The 20834-nt window shown below is 36.2% G+C and overlaps 1 protein-coding gene across 1 annotated transcript in view; it reads right to left on the reverse strand.

Moving 5' to 3' along the window:
• Positions 1-20834, reverse strand: part of VIPR2 (vasoactive intestinal peptide receptor 2) — a 53050-nt gene that overhangs the window by 17854 nt on the left and 14362 nt on the right. The window contains exons 3-6 of the mRNA XM_062621510.1: positions 20140-20247; positions 15876-15973; positions 3201-3298; positions 536-677 (exon numbers count right to left, since the gene is read on the reverse strand). Coding sequence (XP_062477494.1) covers positions 536-677; positions 3201-3298; positions 15876-15973; positions 20140-20247 — 446 coding nt within the window. The remainder of the gene's footprint in view (positions 1-535; positions 678-3200; positions 3299-15875; positions 15974-20139; positions 20248-20834) is intronic.

A 20834-nucleotide genomic window follows, 5' to 3' on the forward strand; every position in this document is an offset into this window, starting at 1 on the left:
CTAAACCTGTGCATGAAAATGCAATAAATAGATTGCCAAGAATGCAGATGGCAACACTTCTGTCATAGCCAAAAAGTATAGACAAGTTAATAAAGACAACTCCTACAAATATTTAACTCCCTGACTCATTTTGCTCTCTCCATTGACACCTGTCCAATTCCTTGACCCCTGACAGAGCTGCTGCAACACTTCCAGACAAAACTGCCTTTAACCATTTCCAGCTGATGGCACTCCTGTTTGTCTTAAACTCTCCCAGCTGATAAATACAGTGGCCATCTTTATTCTAAACTATAACTGGTAATGATTTGTTCTAGCAGGTGACTTGCTGTCCCTTCATGGACTTCATGTTTGCAAGTAACTTCTCTTACTTGTGTTTCAGCCTTCTTTCTTTGTCTACTTCTAAGAGACCATTTTGCTAGTCATTATATTCTCTGCAGAATTGTCTACATTGCCAGATTAGTATTCCTAAACATTTAAAAGGAAGTGGGAGACAAAATCAGTGACACAACGGTAGGTAGCAAATGAGGTTTATTACCCATGAGGTTTGATCCTCTGGACAGTGAGCTGTGTTGGAGCTGGAATAGAGAATATCATCCTTGACTAAAACAGAGATTGCTCTCAGAATGAAAGAGAGGAACAGGTTCAGATGGATGTAGTTCCGAGTGCAATGAAGTTTTCTAAGAAGAGATTTAAAAACCAGCATTTTAGATTTTGAGTCAGAAAGCTCTTGAACAGACTTCTATTACTCTCTGGTCATTTCTTAGTAATGTGAACCCTTTCCTCTGTCATATTCACAGTGCTGCCTTGCTGTTTTCTTTTATCACCATTCTCATCATTATTGTGGGCTGTCCAAAATACACAAATAAAGTATCTCTTACTCCTTTTCAGCAGACCAAAAGATCCCAGTGGTATTTCTCCCACACTTCAAATATGCTGACAATAAATATAGATTATTATATCCATCTGTGTGTGCACTCATCCCAGTTTTTTTTCTTGCAAATAAAACTTTGGTTATCCTGGATATATTCCAGACATGCTCTCACTTATAGTTGCCGATTTGATGTTTAATTTAACTCCGGCATTTTGCTACATAATGGTTTTTCATCCTGTGATGTGAGAGTATGTAGGAACAATTCAAAATGCATTCAAAACATTAGATCTCCTATCCTTTCTACCCAGGGAGATGTGAAACTTCTCTTCTTTAGTCCAGCAGCTGTGTGAAAGCCTGACAAACAAATGACGAATCAGACATCCCAAGTAAGTGCTCAGGGGAAGCAGGACATAAATTGAGGGCTTTTCACTTAAAAGACATTCCCTTGAAGATCTTCCCATTTAACAGAATTTTTATGTTTTTTTTTTTTTTTTAATAGCAAATCCCCAGAAACCAAACTGCTAAGAGGTTTTTTTGGTCAATAGCAGCACCTGGAAAAAAGCCAGAAGCCAAGGCAATTTAGCAAGAGCAGGCAATGGAAGAGTGAAGATGCAATAGGATGTTATGGTGGTGTGCACTGGCAGCTTCCAAGTAGTCTCTGCATTTTGATTTCTACCAAAGGACACTAAATAATCCATTCTAAAACTATTAAAGCAAGGATACAGTGAGTGTAGGGAAATAAATAACAAATCCATCTTGCTAACCCCCCAGCTTGGCAAAGGACATAATACCAGACTGAACTTAAAGCAGCTGTCAAAAATCCAGTTATTTCTATGGCTATGCATGTCCTTTGCTGAAACAGGTTCTGTGAAAAACTGATATACCACTATTATGTTGGACTGCAGCGTATGCTCCTATGGAATTCAGAAATACATGCAAGCTGCAAATGGGAGGAAAATGTTTTTCTTGAGTGACTAATTTAGATGATTAGTTCTTCATCCAGTGAAGTAGCTGAAATAATAAATGTGGGATATATACAAGGCTGTGAAACCAACATTTTGGAGGTAGTGAGCAAGAAAGTATTTTTACTTGGCATATGTGTGATGATTCAGAATAACAAAGAAATGCTGTTCTTTAACAATAAAACAAAAGCTATCATGCTTATTGCTTTGATATGACTACCTCTTGATACATAACAACCATGTGAAGAACATTTACAAACAGCTGATGCACATGAGAGCACATCTTACTGAAATGATGGAGATTCAGATCATGCTACTTGGTAAGAAACATGTATCAGACAAACTGGCATTTGTTTGGAAGGTTTTGTTACACAGAAGTAACCCTGAAGGTAGTAAGGTCTATAGTAAGACCCAGAATGTCAGTGTTACATAGAAATATGCTGTTCTACAATTTATTGGAACAAATTAACCTTTTTTAAAATACCTGAAAAATACTATTTATTTTCAATCATTTTTAGTCCCACTTTTCTAAAACTTTATATTAAAACAGACGTTCAAAATGAAGAAATAGAAACTTGCACTCTAAGAAGAGTAAAGCAACTTCTTTTGGCTAAATCAAAATGACTAGCTTTGCTGTTTATAAATTAAGGTTGCAGAAGGAAGAATGTGCCTGAAAAACTGGCAACCTCCAACACAAAAATATTGTGCTGGAAAGTTACCAATTAGCTCTAATTATAATAAGTAAATAGAGTATTATGTGGGGAATGGCACCATAGTAACTTGAAAAATGCTGTCAGCTTAGTCTGGCAAGGTATTTATAGATATTCACGTTCTTTGTTTTGAGGTTAAAAGATTAGCCAGATATAAACTCCTTTCCTTTTACAATGCTTCTAAATTTGTCCTTTACAGATATGAACAGTAAGAACACACATGATGTTTCTGTGAATATTAAAATCAAGGCCAGTTCTTTGGAAGAAATGGGAAGCAGAATATTGCAACTGCATGGAAGGCTTCAGAAACAACTCTTCTTTCCACACGGTTGTGTCTTTCATGTGCTTGTAGCTGATATTGTGAACAACTGCAAAGACCTGAGGCGGTACCTGTTCTGCCAGACAGTACATAAACAATATCTAATGGACTGCAGAAGTTACATTGTAGTACCTAAAAAAGAATTTCCACTTCTTTGTCATAAACACATTGCCTACAATTAATTAAACTCACATTACTCCATGTTTTTTTTCTTTAAAAAAACTGCACATATTCAGTGCAGAGAAGTGTAAACCCGATGCTTTTCCTAAATACCTGAGCAATCAGGCAAAGTTAAAACCGTCTTATGGCTGTTTGTATTTACTCATGAAAGTACATACCTGAAAAGGCAAAGAATTATACTCCCTGTTGTAAGAGCAATCAGAGATACGCTGTGTCCAAGGGTATAAATTGCCTTCACCCTTACGTAGAAGTTGACCTGCACAGAAAAATATATATGCAGAAACCACTTAATGGTATGTAAAATTGACTGTAAAATGATGTAATTTTCCACTAACTAGCTCTGAATGCTAAATAAATAGCATTATTTTCACTTTTTGCTCTACAGTACAGGATGAGGATGTTTCATCTTCATTCCAAAATATTTCTGCAATGCAACATCTCAAGCCAAATGACCTCAGTAAAGAATACAGTCTCAGGAACTCAAAACTTAGGCACACAAGCTGGTAAAATTTCAGCTGATTATCCCATGTCAGTGAGTCACACAAAGCATCAAATTTATCAACTTCCATAAACACAATCAAAGTGGGAAAAATGAGCCACAGTTTGAGGAATGTATTATCTCTGAAAGACAGAATCTCTCTCAGTCCTTCTGCCACAGTGTACTTTCTAATGCATTTATACATAACTTTAATTTTAAAGGCAGGCTTAAGTATCCTTAATTTCCTAATATAAATGTTCAAATACTTTATTAAATGGTGACCCAAACATCCTTCTTTAGCAAAGTTAGATGCTAAAACTTGGAAAGGATATTTTTTAACAGAGAAAAAGCAGACTGAAGTGCACAGCCCACTGATTAACTGCAATTATCTGTACATTTACCAGCTACATATTACATTAAATCCTCAAGAAATATAATACTAAATATTCTCAGAATTAAGCTGCTTCTTCATTTATGCCTACAAAAACATCATTAGACTGACATCATTTTCCAGTCAAGGTAGGCAAAATATTAAAACTGTGATTTTTTTTATTGTGCTATGAAATTTTTTAATAGGAGTGTAGAATGTGCTATGTATAACAGACAGACTTGTAATTCTTAGTGCACATGGTTATATCACTCACCTTCTCGAAGTGTTTGTAAAAAGTGGCAAGGAAGCAATACTTAAACTAAGATTGTAAAAGGAAAAGCAAATAACTTCATATATTTATTTTTATAGCATTTAAAAGGCCAAACATAGAGGTAACTTTAGTAATCCTGATTCATGATAAAATTTGCTGGACATTCACTTAGCAAATATCATACGGACTTAATGAAGTTTCCAGCGTTATTAGAATGAACATGAGAAAGTTCCTCACTTAAAATTCTGAAAAACTATTGCCTTTAAAAAAAAAAAAATGGTGTCCCTGGCTACTTAAAATGTTAAAACCTGAAGTATTACTTTACTTCTCTCTATAAAGAGTCTACTAGATATCTGCAGAGCTTCACTGCGTTTCTAGGGACTCTCTTTGGGCATGAATTGTAGGCTCTATTTCACCTACTGTTGTGTGTCTACACTGCAAATATAAATACTTAAGGCAGTGCAGGGTCTCTTCATAGGACCTTCTAGGAAGCACATCTTGTATCTATGTAAGCAGTCAACACAGACTGCATTGGATATATTTCTACAGACAGTGAAGAGGCCCTACAGTGACTAATTCAAGTGTAGCTACCCAAAGTGTACAAATACTTGCACTTAGACAGATGCCCCTCAAAGATCCTGGTTTTCCATATGAATCCTGTGTTTGCTAAATAGGACTTTAAGTAGTCCAATATTTTTTGAATAACATTTCTAAAATTGTTTTCAAATACAATTTTTTTGCCCCCTTTTTTTTTTTCCCCTCCCAAATTTAATGTAATTGTACACAAAATCAGTTCTGGAGAACTGCCCTTCAATTCCCTGCTAGAAAGACAAAATTATACTCCCCAGTTCAGTTCATTTTTGGGCAGCACTAAAACCTGTGCCTAAAGACAAGCACTGCAGACCATCCCTATGCTGCTTTTGGTTTCTATCATAGCAAAAGCAACATCAGCCTGTCTTCAGGCAATCTGCTGGGAAGAGAGTGATAAACAGTACCTCAGCAGCAATCACAACACCCCATGGCACCAAGAAACCACAAATACTTCAGGTACCCTCTTTCATTTATTCAACCTGACCTGCTCTGCAAAATTATGGATAAAGGATGCTTCGATAAATGACTAAACAATCTGGCAGTCTCAGCCCCTCATCAACAGTATTCTGGAAAAAAAGGAATTCTATTTCCTGACCTTGTCCACATCAGGAGTTGCAAATACACTGTAAAGCTTACCAGTCATGCACAGCAGTTCCACAATACATTTTATTTGTTACCATCTCCTTGGCATTTGCAGACCCCTCTTCTACTGAGTACATTTCTACTGAGCGTACAAGTAGAAGCTTGAATGGCCTCTAAATCAAAAATTCTTAACATGCACCATGTAAATACTGTAAACTTGAGGGAGATAAATGTCATTTACAAAAGAAATCACAATGGCAATAAATTTGTGCTGTTTAAATACAGAGTGGAAGACTTGCTCACTTTCACGGAAAAGAAATGATTTGCAGAGGCACACTTTTAAGAGTAACTATGATGCTGAACATCATGTTACTGCAAAGCAGAAACACGGGTCTGCCCAGATACCCTAAAGCAATGCACACAACACCTGGGAAGAGTGCACACAGGGACAACTTTACACCTTTCCCACCTTCTTATCCTGGGAATAGTATACCAAGATGCTTAAAAAATCCCAACATGTGAAAGTAACCACTGGCTTCCTGTCCTTTGTATTTTTTAATAGCTTTCAAAAGGAAAGCACTTAAGACAGGACTTCTGGTGTAAACTGTTTCCTGGCCCTTCATAGTGCCCAGTAGAAATGATTTCTTCCCTCCTATTCAGCTTCCTTATTTATTGTGCTAGAAAGCACAAAGCAGCCATAAGGTCCCTTTCTGCTGTTGAGCAGCCAAAGTGTGCTCTGAGTCGATTTTAAGATCTGCTCTGAAGACAGCCCTAGGTTTGCCTAAGGAGCAGAAATAACTCGAAGAAGTGAGATTGATACATGCCAAATAACACATTTGCTGTTAAACTGATAACTAAACTGACCGAAGTACATACTTCTCTGTATATGCTACAGAAAAGCATTCAGATTTAAGATTAATTCCTTCTGGCTAGATATTAGTCTTACTCCTGCAACCTCCTTGCTTCATTAAAAAACTCTCCTGTGCTGAGTCTCACTGCTGACACTGGGGTTAGGCCTTTGCCCTGGTTTTGGCTGCAATAGAGTTGATTTCCTTCACAGCAGCTTGTGTAGAGTGCTGGTCTGGATTTGTGATGAACACAGTGTTGATAACAGACTGATGATTTAGCTACTGCTGAGCAGTGTTTACACAAGGCCGCCTCTGCTCCCCACTCCACCCCACCAGTGAGGAGGCTGGGGAAGCACAAGAAGTTGATAGGGGGCATAGCCAGGACAGCTGACCCCAATGGACCAAAGGAATATCCCACACCGTATGACACCATGCTCAGCAATAAAAGCTGGGGGAAGGAAGAGGAAGGGGATATTTGGAGTTCTGGTGTTTGTCTTGCCAAGTCACTACTATGTGTGACAGAGTCCTGCTTTTCTGGAGATGGCTAAACACCGCCTTGCCAATGGGAAGCAGTGAATTAATTCCTTGTTTTGTTTTGCTTGTGCATGCAGTGTTGGCTTCACCTATTAAACTGTCTTTATGTAAACCCAGGAGTTTTCTCACTTTTACCCTTCTGATTCTCTCCCCTATCCCACTGTGGGGAAGTGAGTGAGTGGCTGCATGGGGGCTGAGCTGCCTCTCAGGGTTAACACACAACAGCCTTGAGCTCCTTTTTCTGCAGTTTTTGCAAAGAACTCTGCACACATATGATACACAGAAATTATTAGGAAGCTGACAGTACTAGAAATACTTATTTTGATGCAGGGATCCTAAATGTATTTGAATTGTAAAAAAACCCCAACATTTAGCTTACAATAAAGATATTAGTAATTTTGATTACAGAATTCTGTTGCTAGTGACTACTTATCCTGTATTTACATGAAGCATAGAAGATTGCAGCAACTGTAAAAAGTAATTTCAACTTGCACATTTCCTTTCAACAACAGAAAAGTATTCTCGAACATGTTTGACATTTCTGAGAGCTCGTTACTCAAGTCCTCAGCTTTTACCTGACACTGAATATAACATTCATTTCTCAAAAATGAGTCATAACATCCTCCACTATTAATTCAAATAAAGGGTTTCTGTATCCACTGCAGAGAGTGGATTTTAAAGACTATACTATGGGCGCATGTCCTTATGGTTCTGAGTGACTAATCCAGGCTGTAGAACACACAGAAATGCCAACATACTACACATCTTACTGTAGTATATAATGATTCAGTTAAGCTGTATCAGCACCTTTACATTTAATATCTTAAATATCTTAAATCACAGACAAAGTGTATTCTGCTTGTCAGGACAGAATTCCTCAACTCATTGATATTTATTATCATTGATATTAATACATGAAGGAAAAACAAATAGAGAATCAAACATCACCTTTTGGTCAACATAAGTTTCACTGACACAATAAGCAAACTGTACCTACTCGCTTAAATCTAATCATCTAGCACTACTTGCAATGCCCTGGGGTATCTAAAACATGTGACAAAGGACCTCTTTCCTGGAATGGCTGTGGCCGGTCAAATGGCACTTGATACCTACGTTTAGGCAATAACATCAAGCCCTGTTTCCACACACTAGTAATTAGACACCTACATCTCTAATAAATATCTAACTTTTAAGAATTTGGATTTGCAAGTTCATTTTCAGCCTTTCAGGGTTTAAAATATGTGGTAAGAATGTGAATGTCAACAACTGGAAAGAATTTCATGTGTCTGACTTTGTTGGTACAGACATGACTGAGGCCCAAGAAATTTGTCCTAGCACCTGCTCTGATGTTACACCTACGCTTACACAGCCGAGTAAGTGCCCACCAGATAAGAAAACCTGATGCGTAAGGTAAAAGGATTTGCATTCGGCTTTTACTCTGAAAGGGTAAGAACAAGTGTCTTCCAGTCATTTCTTCTGATGCAATTATCTGCAATTCAACAAGTTTGCAGCTTATGAAACAGTCACTACTTTTGTTATCATATAATTCTCATCTATTTATTGTATTTTTATGATGTTAGTAATCCTTTAAAAGGCCCAAGCATACCAGATCTAAAGAGATATTGTATATTCTCATTAATTTTTGTCTTGCCTTGAAAACTTTTGGTTAGAAAATACATAAATTGTTTGGTGCCAAGTATATTAAATTTATATTTATGTTTAGTCTGCACTGCCTTTGCTCAGTTTTTCCCTATTTTTGCCCATCTTCATTTCAGAATGATTCACGTTACTCCTGCATCTTTCCACCCTCTTGTTCCTGTCCTAGACACAGCACCTATTATATATATGGTCAGATATTAAGAACACAGTATCAACTGATTTACAGATCTAATGATACACAGTCACTATAGTCTTTATATGGCATGCACTAAGATGTTTATAGAAATGATTCTGGACCGGAGTCATTACTGGAAAATCGCAGTCAGACCAATGTTCCCATGGGAAAGCTTTGATTCTGCTTATATGTTCTGTGTTGTTTCATGTCAAGAACAATTTGAACTCAATATATTTTTTACTTCCCCTCTTCTTGGAATCCATTTCACTGAGTAACAACACTCCAGTTTATCTGGTTTATGTAATTCAACTGAGTATTTTTGTCATTTTTTGAGGAATTACTTTTTTTGAGATCTCTATAAAGTTGATTTTAGGATAAGCAATTTTACCCTCCTGTAGATGTTTTCCATGTGCAGGATTACAGAGTTCCTGTTTAGTTAAAATAAAGTGCATGAATACAATTAAGTTAGAATAAAATGCAGGCCAGTACTGAACAGTAAAGAAACAGATGCGCTAAGAGCCGCTGAAATCTGCACCATTCTCACAATAGAAAGGGGCTTTAATATGTAAATACAGCTCTGTATGCATTCAGATGATGTATATTTTCAAAGTCAGAAAACAACATAATTCAAGTAAACATAAATAAAATTAAATACTATGTTTGTCAATGCAGCTTACTTCAAAACCACACAGTAAAACTACTGCAGTTTTTGGGTAGCCAGAGTTTGAGCCTTAGTGAATTTTTAATGCATTGCTTCTGTTGCAATTTAGACTTATTCAAAGGGAGACACTGGTCAAAAGGAGTTGCCATTCTCACCAGATCTAAAATGAGCACAGTGCACACCATGCGTACAGCTCCAATTCTAGCTGCTGTGAACTCCAGACATTATTTGTGTTCAAAACACCCTGTGCTTTTCTCTTAAAGTGTATCTTGCAGATGACAATACTGCAGACTGATTTTATAGTACGTTATTAAAGAAATCCAAGATGTCTATTTTAAATTTCAGCATTCGGCAGTTTGAAACAAGCCCAATGAAAAAAAATTGACTTTTTTTTTTAATATTTTTTACCGTTCCATACCCTCTTGAAAAATTTGTCTAGATTTTATTTCAAAAATAAGCCACTGACTGAACCTTTTGAAACTGGACCTGTCTTATTTGTATCTGATTTCAGAATTCTTAATGATGGAAAAAAAGTGAAACCCCACATGAACTTTCTAACAAAGCATCAGTTGCCCAGACATAGTGGTGTAACTGTGGCTCTAATTTAGCCTCTAGGCATGTGCTCTGAGCTTGACAACAACTGTCAGGCAGGCTGCAAGTGAAATGACTCCCGTCACTTTGTCCCTCTAGGGAGAATAGAAGAGGTTGTCTTCCAACGGAAAACCCATATTATTTAAGATAATGTTTCTGGCATTCTGTACACACACATGGCCCCTACAACAAACAGTCTGACTAAAATCAGAACAAGAATCCTGCGTACTTTTAGTCCAGCACAACAGCTGTCAGTGTCAGCAGGACTGAATCTGTCTGCTTTGCCAAACGGGTGAACATGAAATAGCTATATGGAGGTGTAAGTCAGGATTGCAGTTAACCAGTCAAAAGTACTTTGACTTTACCTTAACACTGAACATAGGGTCAAGTTGTTCAAAGTAGAAGCAAATACGAAATAATTATGCAATTGAAATTATTTTATCATACAACAGAGATTTTTAATTATTTTCTATTCTGCACTTGATATTGTGGCTAATGAACATACTTCATTCTTTCAGACCACTTTACTGTCATAGTATTATAATAATTAGATATCTTAAGTGTTTTAAAACTTTCTACTGATCAAAAAATTAACCCTGCTTCTCAAACTATTGCAAAGCTAAGTAAGCGCTACTACATTTTGAATCCATTACAATAAAATTATAATTATTTAAATTTAGGTACTATGATTTTCAAAAACAAGAAAAAAATTCAGTTTCTTATCAGCAAGCGCTTTATGAGACTCAGCATCAAAGAGGATGTGATCATACTGCTGCATAAATTTCCTGTATGAACGTAAGACATAGAAGTTGCTTAATTTGCATGTAAGACCTGTGTAACTCCTAGTGATTCTACAAATCAGTTGGGAAATGGTGTTCTGAACTTATATGTTTATTTAATATACATGACCCCCAGAAAGACAAATAATTAAATTCTGAATTGTGTTGAGGTAGTTGAAAACCAGGAAATTATTTTAGATCAATACTGACTCAGCTAGAGCTATTAAATATTTGTCACTATTTTGTATTTTACAGGGTACCATTTAGAAACAAACTCTTTATATTGTATTGCTGCAAAAGAAACAGGCAAACCAATACCAAATCTGACAGCACATAAAAAGCAATGTCTGTTATGTAAGATGGTCATATTTTATTTCTTACTTACTATTCTCTGTGAACTGTAATTCATCAGATCTCAAAAAAGCTTTAACTTCTGAACTTAATTAAAATATTCAAGATTGGCAGGACTAATATGAGTGCAAAGAAGGCATGCATTGAGCAAAACAGAACAACTGACTGAATACCAAAACCCCTTTAGATTTTTTAACTGCATTCAAAGCTGATTCAAGTCATTCATATGAAATGATATGAGATATTCTGCAAGTCTAACAAACCTTGCAACACTAGTGAGAACAGCTGGTCTCTGCAAAATATCCACATGATTATCTGAGCAATACTGATTCCAAAACTGAAATCCAACGATTTACTTTGAAAGTTTTGAGGAAAACATTCACATTTCAACCACTGAACTAAACTCAGTCGGTGGTTAGGCACAGCAGACATCAGCAGCTTTCAGAGCAATTTTATAGAAACTTTTACAGACTTCTTTCCAGACTATAAAGATGTTTCTTCTTTTTTTGTGGCTACATAATGTTAACAGGTTTTTAAAGGGCACAGAAAAACACACACAAAAATAAACAGGACTGGTGAAAATTTGTGAAGTAGTGTGATCTTCAATACAATTTTTTGTAAAATCTATTCTTAAGCACACTTGTGTTTTGTTTTCTCAGGACAGACAGCCTTTTCTGCTGATGTTTCCTTTAAAGTTAGTTTCATGTTGTTTTTACCAAGTTCAGGAGACAGGAGGCTTCCGAATATTTACATAACAGACATAGCACAGAAGCTTCCTGGGCAAAGTTGACAGGTACCCTGTGGATCTTTCAACCTCAGCCTTGGTTTGGAAGGACCTCTAGGGGTGAAAGGGTAAGTCAGTGCTGAAGGGCAAAATGCTCTGAAGAAAGTTTAGACAGGGTGCACTTCTTTGTCCAAAGGACTTTTGCTATTGACCAGAAGTTACCCTTAACATAAAAGAAAAACTCACACCTCTTTATGAATTTAACCAGAAATATAACTGATCACTACTAAAGTATTCACGATCATTATCATCCTAAGTGACAGGAACATCCTAGGATATTCCTGTAATAGAATCATAGAATAGCCATGGTTGCAAAGGACCTTAAGATCATCCAGTTCCAATTCCCCTGCCATGGGCAGGGACACCTCACACTAAACCATGTCACCCAAGGCTCTGTCCAGCCTGACCTTGAACACTGCCAGGGATGGAGCATTCACAGCTTTCCTGGGCAACCTATTCCAGTGCCTCACCACCCTTACAGTAAATGCTGTATGTAAGAGAGTATTATTCACAGATATTACTTACAACTATATTATTATTTGTGATCTTACATCATTTTCATGGTACATATGTCAGAGCACAATCCATAATATCCAAATATTTATTCTAGAAGAATGTATCATCAGAAAACCTTACACTGTACAAACAATGTAAAATCAGAACCAGGATTACCAAATGGGTTCAGTGCTTTAGAAACACTGAAAGGAGTAGATGCAAATAGAGTGGAATAAAGAAAGCTAGCTCTTTCCTTTTGCAAAATTAATAGCACAGTAGACATTTCTAAAATCCTGTAGTACTTAGACTAAATATAAACAGATAAAGAGATGGATTACATATTGTGGACAATTCACTTTTTTATGAGCCACTTCTACACATTTTTTGAATAGTGTAGATAAAAATAGAATTTACTAAAAATACATACAATAAAATTGGTATTCCTCATGGTATTTAATAATCTTTATACAAGTAATTAATGATAGCCCTTTTCTGCCATGTTTCTCCTTCAGTTCAGCCTAATCCTAAACATCACCCAAAACCATGTGACTAGTATTTCCTTAAGTATCTCTTAATAACAGTAGCATCATTCATTTTTAATTATGTCAGTAAGAATATCTTCATATTCAAAGCTCCTTAGCCCCAGTGGGAGAGATGACAACTTCCTAAATGCACAAACCTTCAAAGCTGCCTGTGTAAGTGTGCACCAGCATATGTGCATTGGTGAATGTGAGCATTCTCACTGCAGTATCTTTGGACAGTCTGCACCTAATAAATAGAATTCACACTGTGCTCTGTAACAGAGAATATCAGCTTATATTCAGGCCTAGTCCTTCTCACTTGAAGTCAATGGAAGATGATTTTGTATTTATGTTAAGAAATACTGGTCTCTTAATCATATCTCACAGAAAAAAGTAATGAAAAATGCAGAATGTAATGTCAATAGATATAGCATGACTTACAGGCACACAGAAAAGGCATTGGTAAATGGCTGCCCTGCACTACATTTTGTTGAGAGGGAAGGATTCAATTTAGACTCAATACAAACAATCCATTAGTCTAGTGCAGTGATCCCCTTCACAGACAGTAGTAATGAATCTGTTTTCTAAAGCTAGATACAGACATTCAGGACAGTGCTTTTGCCAGTCCTGGCCTCACTGCCTTGACTCCACTTGTCTTGGGTAAAGCATCTGTGTTGCATAGTGTCTAGCACACCTGGGATGGTTGTCTCTGAAGAGTAAGTGTGTGCTTCAGGAAACCAGCCAAATAGGGGGATACTTCTTCCATAGATGATGCTTCTACTTATGCACAAGATGCAAGAGTATCACCACATTTAAAAGTCCGGAGGATCTTTCTCTCCATGATTTTGTCTTTGTATAACCCTATGCATTCAAATCACAAAGCCTGTGACTTGTATACATTCGGGTTTCTGTGTGATCTAATAAATCTTGGACCAATTCATGCTAAAATTAGACAACTCTGTATTAACTGATCCAACCATTATTTTAAATAAAGTGGACACATTTCAGTCCTTTACATTCTCCAGGCAACTTCTCATATATTAGTAATGTTGACAGAGAGCTTAATACTCTCTGAAGACAGCCAGGACACACACCTCTAGCTTGTTCAGTCTAGATAGAAGATGTCGAATTACGTCAAGGAAAGGTTGCAGTGAGGCCTGGGTTGGGTTAACACACCTTGATGTGTGATTCTAACATGTCAACTCAAGCTAGACATTTTGCCATTGTGCTGCCATGAGCTCAACAGAAACAAAAAAAAAAAAGCAATCGTTTGAATAACTGAGATGTACCTGAAACTTTATGTTGAAGGTTAGCGGTAGCTACTTCACTTATAGGAAAGACACTGGAAATAAATAAATGTTTAGATTTGATGTGATAATGCAAATTGTTTCTTTTTATAGAATCTGCTAACATACCACTTGACATGGAATAAAAATTAAATGTTTTAACTCTGAGCAAAATCAGTGCAACCTGTGGAAGCAGACGAGTTCTTTCAGCAGAAAAATAATAGATGACACGCTTATGGTATTTTTAAATAAGCTTTCCCAATTCAGTGCATTTTATAGATAAAAAGTCAGTACCTATTAATAAATTGCTCGTTCAGTATTTGCTCACCAATCTCTATCATTTAGACCTTTTCTAGAATATTCAAAACTGCACCAACAGACGCATATCTGGAAAGATATATATGTCTGTGTGCACGCATATATAAAAATAAATATAAAATATGTATAGAAATAAGTCCCCTTTGAAGTAAAGACACAAGTCCATATCCTAAAAGACGGCAAAAAAAAAACCCCATGAATAAATACCTAACTGGATCTATAACGGAAACTCTTTCAGCAGCGAAGACACAGGCACCAAACTGACACCGCAGTTTCTACTGTGCATGCAGAAGAAAACTTAACCATTTCGTCACCTTACCTAAAACACAATCTCCTTAGTTACTGTAACTTTGATCATCTGCAAAGCATACTGTTGCATGACATTTTTGTGTCGAAAATAGTTTGTATACAAATCCTTGAGATTTCATTTTTAGCTCTTACTGTTGAAACTCTATGTCAAATAAAAATGAATTACACTGATATATGTTGAGTAAAGATTTTTTGTTTTCAGGTGCTACCACTGAGCACTAAGATCCAAAATCAAGAGAGTATCTTTCTGTGTAACAGCTGGCTGACACAGAACCTCAAATGCCTCCAGACATCTCACAACTGAATGACACCCGTATTTTTTATATTGTCTCCCATGAAGAAACACATTGAAACATATGCTTTTCGTTTGCCTTTTCAGATTTTATTCTGATAATCCTTGTCTATCCTTTAATCATGAAAAAAAAAAAATATTTGCACAGGAACAGCCTATCTTCTTTCCGACAAGCCAGCACTTCTCTACCCACTTTCTGACTTGTCAGTCTTATGGTTAGAAAAGAACTATGGTCTTGTTCCACTGAAACAGTCACAGGCAAAGAATATTCTTTAAGTAATGACACTGGTGATTGCTTGTAAACAAAATCTAACTCTGTTAGCTTCAGCAGGAAAACAACCAAGAAATAGGTAAAATGTGATGGAAAAAGGTACTTCCCTCAAAAAAGGAAAAAGATACAGTATCTGCAAAGTGAACAAATTCATTTTTCCATTTATAGTGTATTTAAGATATCTTGATAGCTTTTTGAGCTACTTCTAATTCCTAAGGTAATTTAAAGTCCAATATGCATCTACAATAATTCCAATTACATAAATACATTTTACTTTACTTAAACACATACTAGCAAGCAAGTGGTGCCTGTATTATTAACAGACTAGTTCAGTATTAGGATTTGTTATAACAATCTTCTAGAAAGAACACAAAGCAGATCATACTGTGCACAAGCCAAGGAACACTGCAGTATTAGAAATGGAGATGCATTATTGTAATTACAAACTGTTTATAGCCTTGATCTTCAAACAGGTACTGAATTCTACATTTCAGATTGTATCTTATATGGCATTCGCAATCCAAGCATATGGCAACTGCTATCAAAATTTACTACAGATTTTCACTAATTCTGATAGAGGAAAATGGGAATTGTTTAGAAGCAGAGTATGTCTGATAGCTGTATTGAACACCAGCATCTACATGAATAGAAGAAGTATTTTTCCTACCTTATAATCATCTTCATAGTCATTATATCCACAAGTACTTAAGATGTCAGGAAAAATATCTGACCACCCATTACTTGTACAATTTTTGCTAATGTTTCCTGTAAAGCAAAATTTGAGAGTTAAAATCAGTAATATTCTAAAGTCTCCTCATCAATAAAACTTTAGACAACTTCACTTTGTCATTCTCAGTTAACATCCCATATTTCTGACCAACTCTGCTAGAGCAACCCAGCCATTTTATTCATGTGCTCTTCACTCATATTATTTTGGCTTTTACTTGTGCTCAGAGTTGCTTTCGCATTAGAGAAAACCAAAAGTAATTCCAAGCTGTGATGGCAGGCTTCTGCTTGGTATAACACCTATTTCTGTTACGGCTCCAAAAGCATTAAGTATTTTGCTGTTTTATCTAAAGTATTCAGGGGAAAGCCTTTCAGCTTACTTTATAAAGGGGACAATTTGTAGGTAGAGTAATTATATACAAGAGTAATTTAAGTGAGAGTTGTTCTAACCAAATTTTTAAGCTTTTCTGAGAAAGCAACACCAAATCATTTACTGAAGAGTGATAAAAGCTTTATTATGTCATGGTGATGAATTACTGCTACAGCAAATGTTGGTAGAGTTGGTAATGCACCTTAAAGGTCAAATTATGTGATAGTTAGAAGAATGAGGAAATAAATATTCATGTTGAATCTCACTCTTTGAACCACTGAAGCAACGTAGTCCAAGGAACGTACAGGAGATGTGTGAGGATGGTTGGAAAGGAATTTTGAGCATTTATTGATTTCAGAAAGGACTTTTTGGTCAGAACTGAGAGAAGCTGATTCTCTTCCCAGATGAATTCACTCAGAGATGGGGCAACCCATGATTCTACTCCTTACTCTAATTAATACAAACTAATGTTCATACAATATGGAATAGCTTCCATTGGAGAGAACTAAAGAGTCCCATGTCAGAATAAAGAATAGCCATTAAAATTATTATAATTTACACTTACAGTGCTAAATCTTAAGCAACTTGCCGTTAACTTTCTTAGCACAATTTCTATATCTGTGATACCTGAAATCTATAATAACATACTGCTTTTGTTTGGAGTCTGTAACTAACTTAAGGATGCCTGGTTTTCACCACACAAGAACAATTTTATGTGTCACAGATCAGCTTTGGCCAAGAATAACCAAATGTGTTTCTATACACTCCAAACTAAAGCCTTTGTGATTTTCAGCTTGCTGATTGGTTACTGGAAATTCTTCTTTGTATAAAGTCTTCAGTGGAAAGTTGTAAATACCCAATAAATGACTGACCAACCAATAACCAAATCTTTCTAGTTTGTAACAAGGCCTTGACCTCAAATCACAGTGTCTCCTCAAACAACAGGACCGCTTTTGCCATTTGGCATAGATGCGGCTTTTTTTACAGTAAATGTAACCTATTTATACACACTGAAGAATCTTCACTTTAAAAGTACTTCCCGATTCTCTGACTAGGCAGAGCAGAGGAGTAGGTTAACAGAACCACAAATTATGTCAAACCCAGTTTCTCAAGAAAAACACACTATGTACTCAAGATGCTGAAGTATTTTGTACTGCAAGTACTATAATGGCCTTAAAGACAGGCAATGTTCTATGGAAGACATTGCTTATTTCTACACCATTGTTTCACACAATTAAGAATTTTAGACAGCTACCTCATTTTAAACCTACAACTTGACACACAAAAAAAAATTCACAGAATAACTTCCTGATACCCATATACTTACATCATCATGTGCAATACACAATAAACATTACAGGATAACAGGACTGCTTTTACAGTAAAAAGTCATTTGACATAAAGTTATTACCATTCCATGGAGTGGGATGTTTAAACTATAACCTTGACCATCACTGAAGAAATTAAGAGCCAGCTCTCCAGAAGCTGTAAAGATGAGAAAACAGCTGCTTTTTTAAATTCCCAGTTGTCCTGGGTTCAGCAGTAGCAGTCATTTTTCTCCTTCTTGGTAGCTGGTGCAGTGCTGTGTTTTGACTTTCGGCTTGGGAACAGAGCTGATAACAATGATGTTTTGGTGTGGCCAAGGACTTTGTGAGCCTCATGCTCTGCTGGGGAGAAGGGGAAGCCGGGAGGAAGCAGAGACAGGACACCTGACCCAAGCTAGCCAAAGAGGTATTCCATACCACAGCACGTCATGCCCAGGAGGTAACTGGGAGTTAGCCAGAAGGGCTGGGAGACTGCAGGGTTGGAGGAGGTATCGGTCGGTGCTTGGTCGGGCTGGGGGGGGCGAGTTATCGGTCAGCTGGTGGTGAGGTGTTGTATTCTCTTCCCTTGTTATTTCCTTTATCATTATTATCATTGGTGGTAGCAGTAGTGATTTGTGTTATACCTTAGTTACTAAACTGTTCTTATCTCAACCCGTGGGAGTTGCATTCTTTTCAATTCTCCTCTCTGTCCCTCTGGGAGTCCACGACACCAATTTAAATTAAGAAGTCCATCAAAAAAATTGATATTTAAAAGCCTACTTGTGATTTGGAATATGTCTATAAAAAATAAGGCAGTCTAGATCATCTTGTAGTAGAATTTTAATTCCTCTTAAAACCTTGAGAAGCCTAAACATATATCCCACAGATTTGGCTAAATAAAGAGTCAGATTTCTTGTTTAACAATAGTTATAATTTCCTGCCATAAGACCCAAGTGAATAAATTAATTATATATTCCTGTGTATAATCAAATTATAAAGGGTCTGAGATACTTATTCAGATCTTAATTGAAACAAGCAAGCAAGATGTTTGTTATCTTCCTCCTCTGAAATTTTAGAAATACAAGATTGAAAAAATCCTCTTAATCGAAGTACCTCTAAAAAACTGCTGTGTTAGTTCCACAAGCAAGAATTAAACAGGTAGCTATAAAAAAGATAAAAAAGGTGTATATGGAAATCTACAGCAAACTATAAAAGGGAAGTGATTTTTCAGTTGTAATGACACCATGCCCAAGTGAGATTGAGTTGTAAGCATTGTGAAGGTTTCAGAATTAAATATTTATTGCCCTTTTTTAATAGGAAAGTTAAAACGTTTTGAAAGATGCTATAAATTGTTAAATAAATGACCAAACTCCAGAAAGAGCATACATGATCTAACTTCTGGCAAACAGAAGCAGTTTGATTCTATGCAGACTTTAAAATGTTGATATTTTTTAGTTTGCCTTGTGTCATGATAACACCTTACTATCTTCATCTGAGTCATTTGAATACTTTTATAGATTTCACAAGATCTAGTGAAGATTATACATACTTTCCCCACTATAAACTGTTTAGGCTATCCATGATAAACTAATCCAAGATTCACCAGTTCCAGGAATGAAAATCTTTGCTGATCCTGTACATTGTTTTAGTTACTAATTTTTTACTGGAACAAGACTTAATCAACAGTTTTGAGAATAAGGGTATTTTAGTCATACCCCAAGTTAGCCTCTATGCTAAAAGTAATATTGTTAAAAAGCTCTCCACAGAGACCTCAAAGACAAAACTAAATCACTGTGATAATTTTTGCATCTTTCACCAGCTCTTCATGACAAAGGTTTCTCACCTCAGCAACAGAGATAAGATTTTTCCTGCTGCATTCTGAGATACCTATGTGAAATGCCATGTGTGCCTCATCTATTTTTAAAACCCCACTAACAAGCCAAAGTGCAAAGTTAAACAGTATGATGTATTGACAAGATGGTGCAGAAGATTCAAGACTTGAAACAGTTAAATACTTCAGCAATCTGAGACACTAATGAGCTCTTTTCAGTTCCACTAAAAGGAGAAAAAAAGGGTTTTGTAATAACCACCTTAAATTGCAACAGTGATATTTTTTAGGTAATATGTGTTAATGTTAGTTCATTATTCTCATGAAGGCAAATCAGAGCTCCCCTCCAAAGCACAAAAGGAACAAAGTACATGTGACCTGCTGACAACTGTTAAAGAGGTCAGTCAGGCTCAGATGCATTAATAATTAACACAAACAGGTCAAAAAGAGCAAGCAATGTCTTCAGCTTTGATGAGAGTCCCTACATTAGAATACATATTTAGGATCTGATTCAAAAAACACCATAGGGACTACAAAGACAATTATTTGGACTTTTTGTGATGTATCATTAACAGCTCTATTAATAATCTGTTAATTCTTTAAAAACAAAAACATTAAACTGCTAATAATACGTTTTTAGCACAGTACATTATAAAATATCAAAGAGAAGCCAGCAAAAAAAAGCCACCTTAAAATAAAATACCTGGTTTGCCAGAAAAAAGGCTAAATACTTTTGGGCAAGGGACAGTGACAGTCTCTCCAATCTTTGCAGGACGCCAGCAGGTGATGTTATCCCAAACTCCAACACATCCTGAAACAAAACCAGCAGTAATAGGCTTAAAAACACAGTATTGTCTGTATCACCCTACTGTATCTGCCTTATAAAGACTTGGTGGAAGCTGTGGATGAGTAGTTCAAGAAAGATTAAACTTGTTAAAGAAAGGTGCAGAGACAGTATTTTCCTTGAAAATGTTAAGGGAATCATAAAGGAGGCTGGTGATTAACAAGCTTATTTTTAGGTCAGTTAACATATTGTTTGCAAAATATTGCATTAAAACTGTCATTTTCACGGGAAGAAAGCGCAAAAAATGTAAAACCCCAACTTCTGAGTATTAATATGGATTATTAAAAATTCCAAAATGTTGAGAATCTCTTAGCCACAGTGCAAATGATTTTTTTTTTTTTATCTGCAGTAATAGGCAGATAGAACATCATAACTATTTAAGAATTTCATTGGACTCAGCATCACAAATACAAGAGGAGCACATCACGACCCTAACCATTCTATGCTCCTATGATTCTGTGACCTGAAAATTTTTGGAATGGGTCTGGACTTAAAAAATCATGTCTCCTAAACTAAATAACTAAGATTTGAACAAAGAATTATGTACATTGATT

This window comes from Pezoporus occidentalis, unplaced genomic scaffold (assembly GCF_034315485.1).
Source record: "Pezoporus occidentalis ecotype Australia unplaced genomic scaffold, CSIRO_AGI_Poc_V1 ctg23, whole genome shotgun sequence".
Taxonomy (NCBI): domain Eukaryota; kingdom Metazoa; phylum Chordata; class Aves; order Psittaciformes; family Psittacidae; genus Pezoporus; species Pezoporus occidentalis.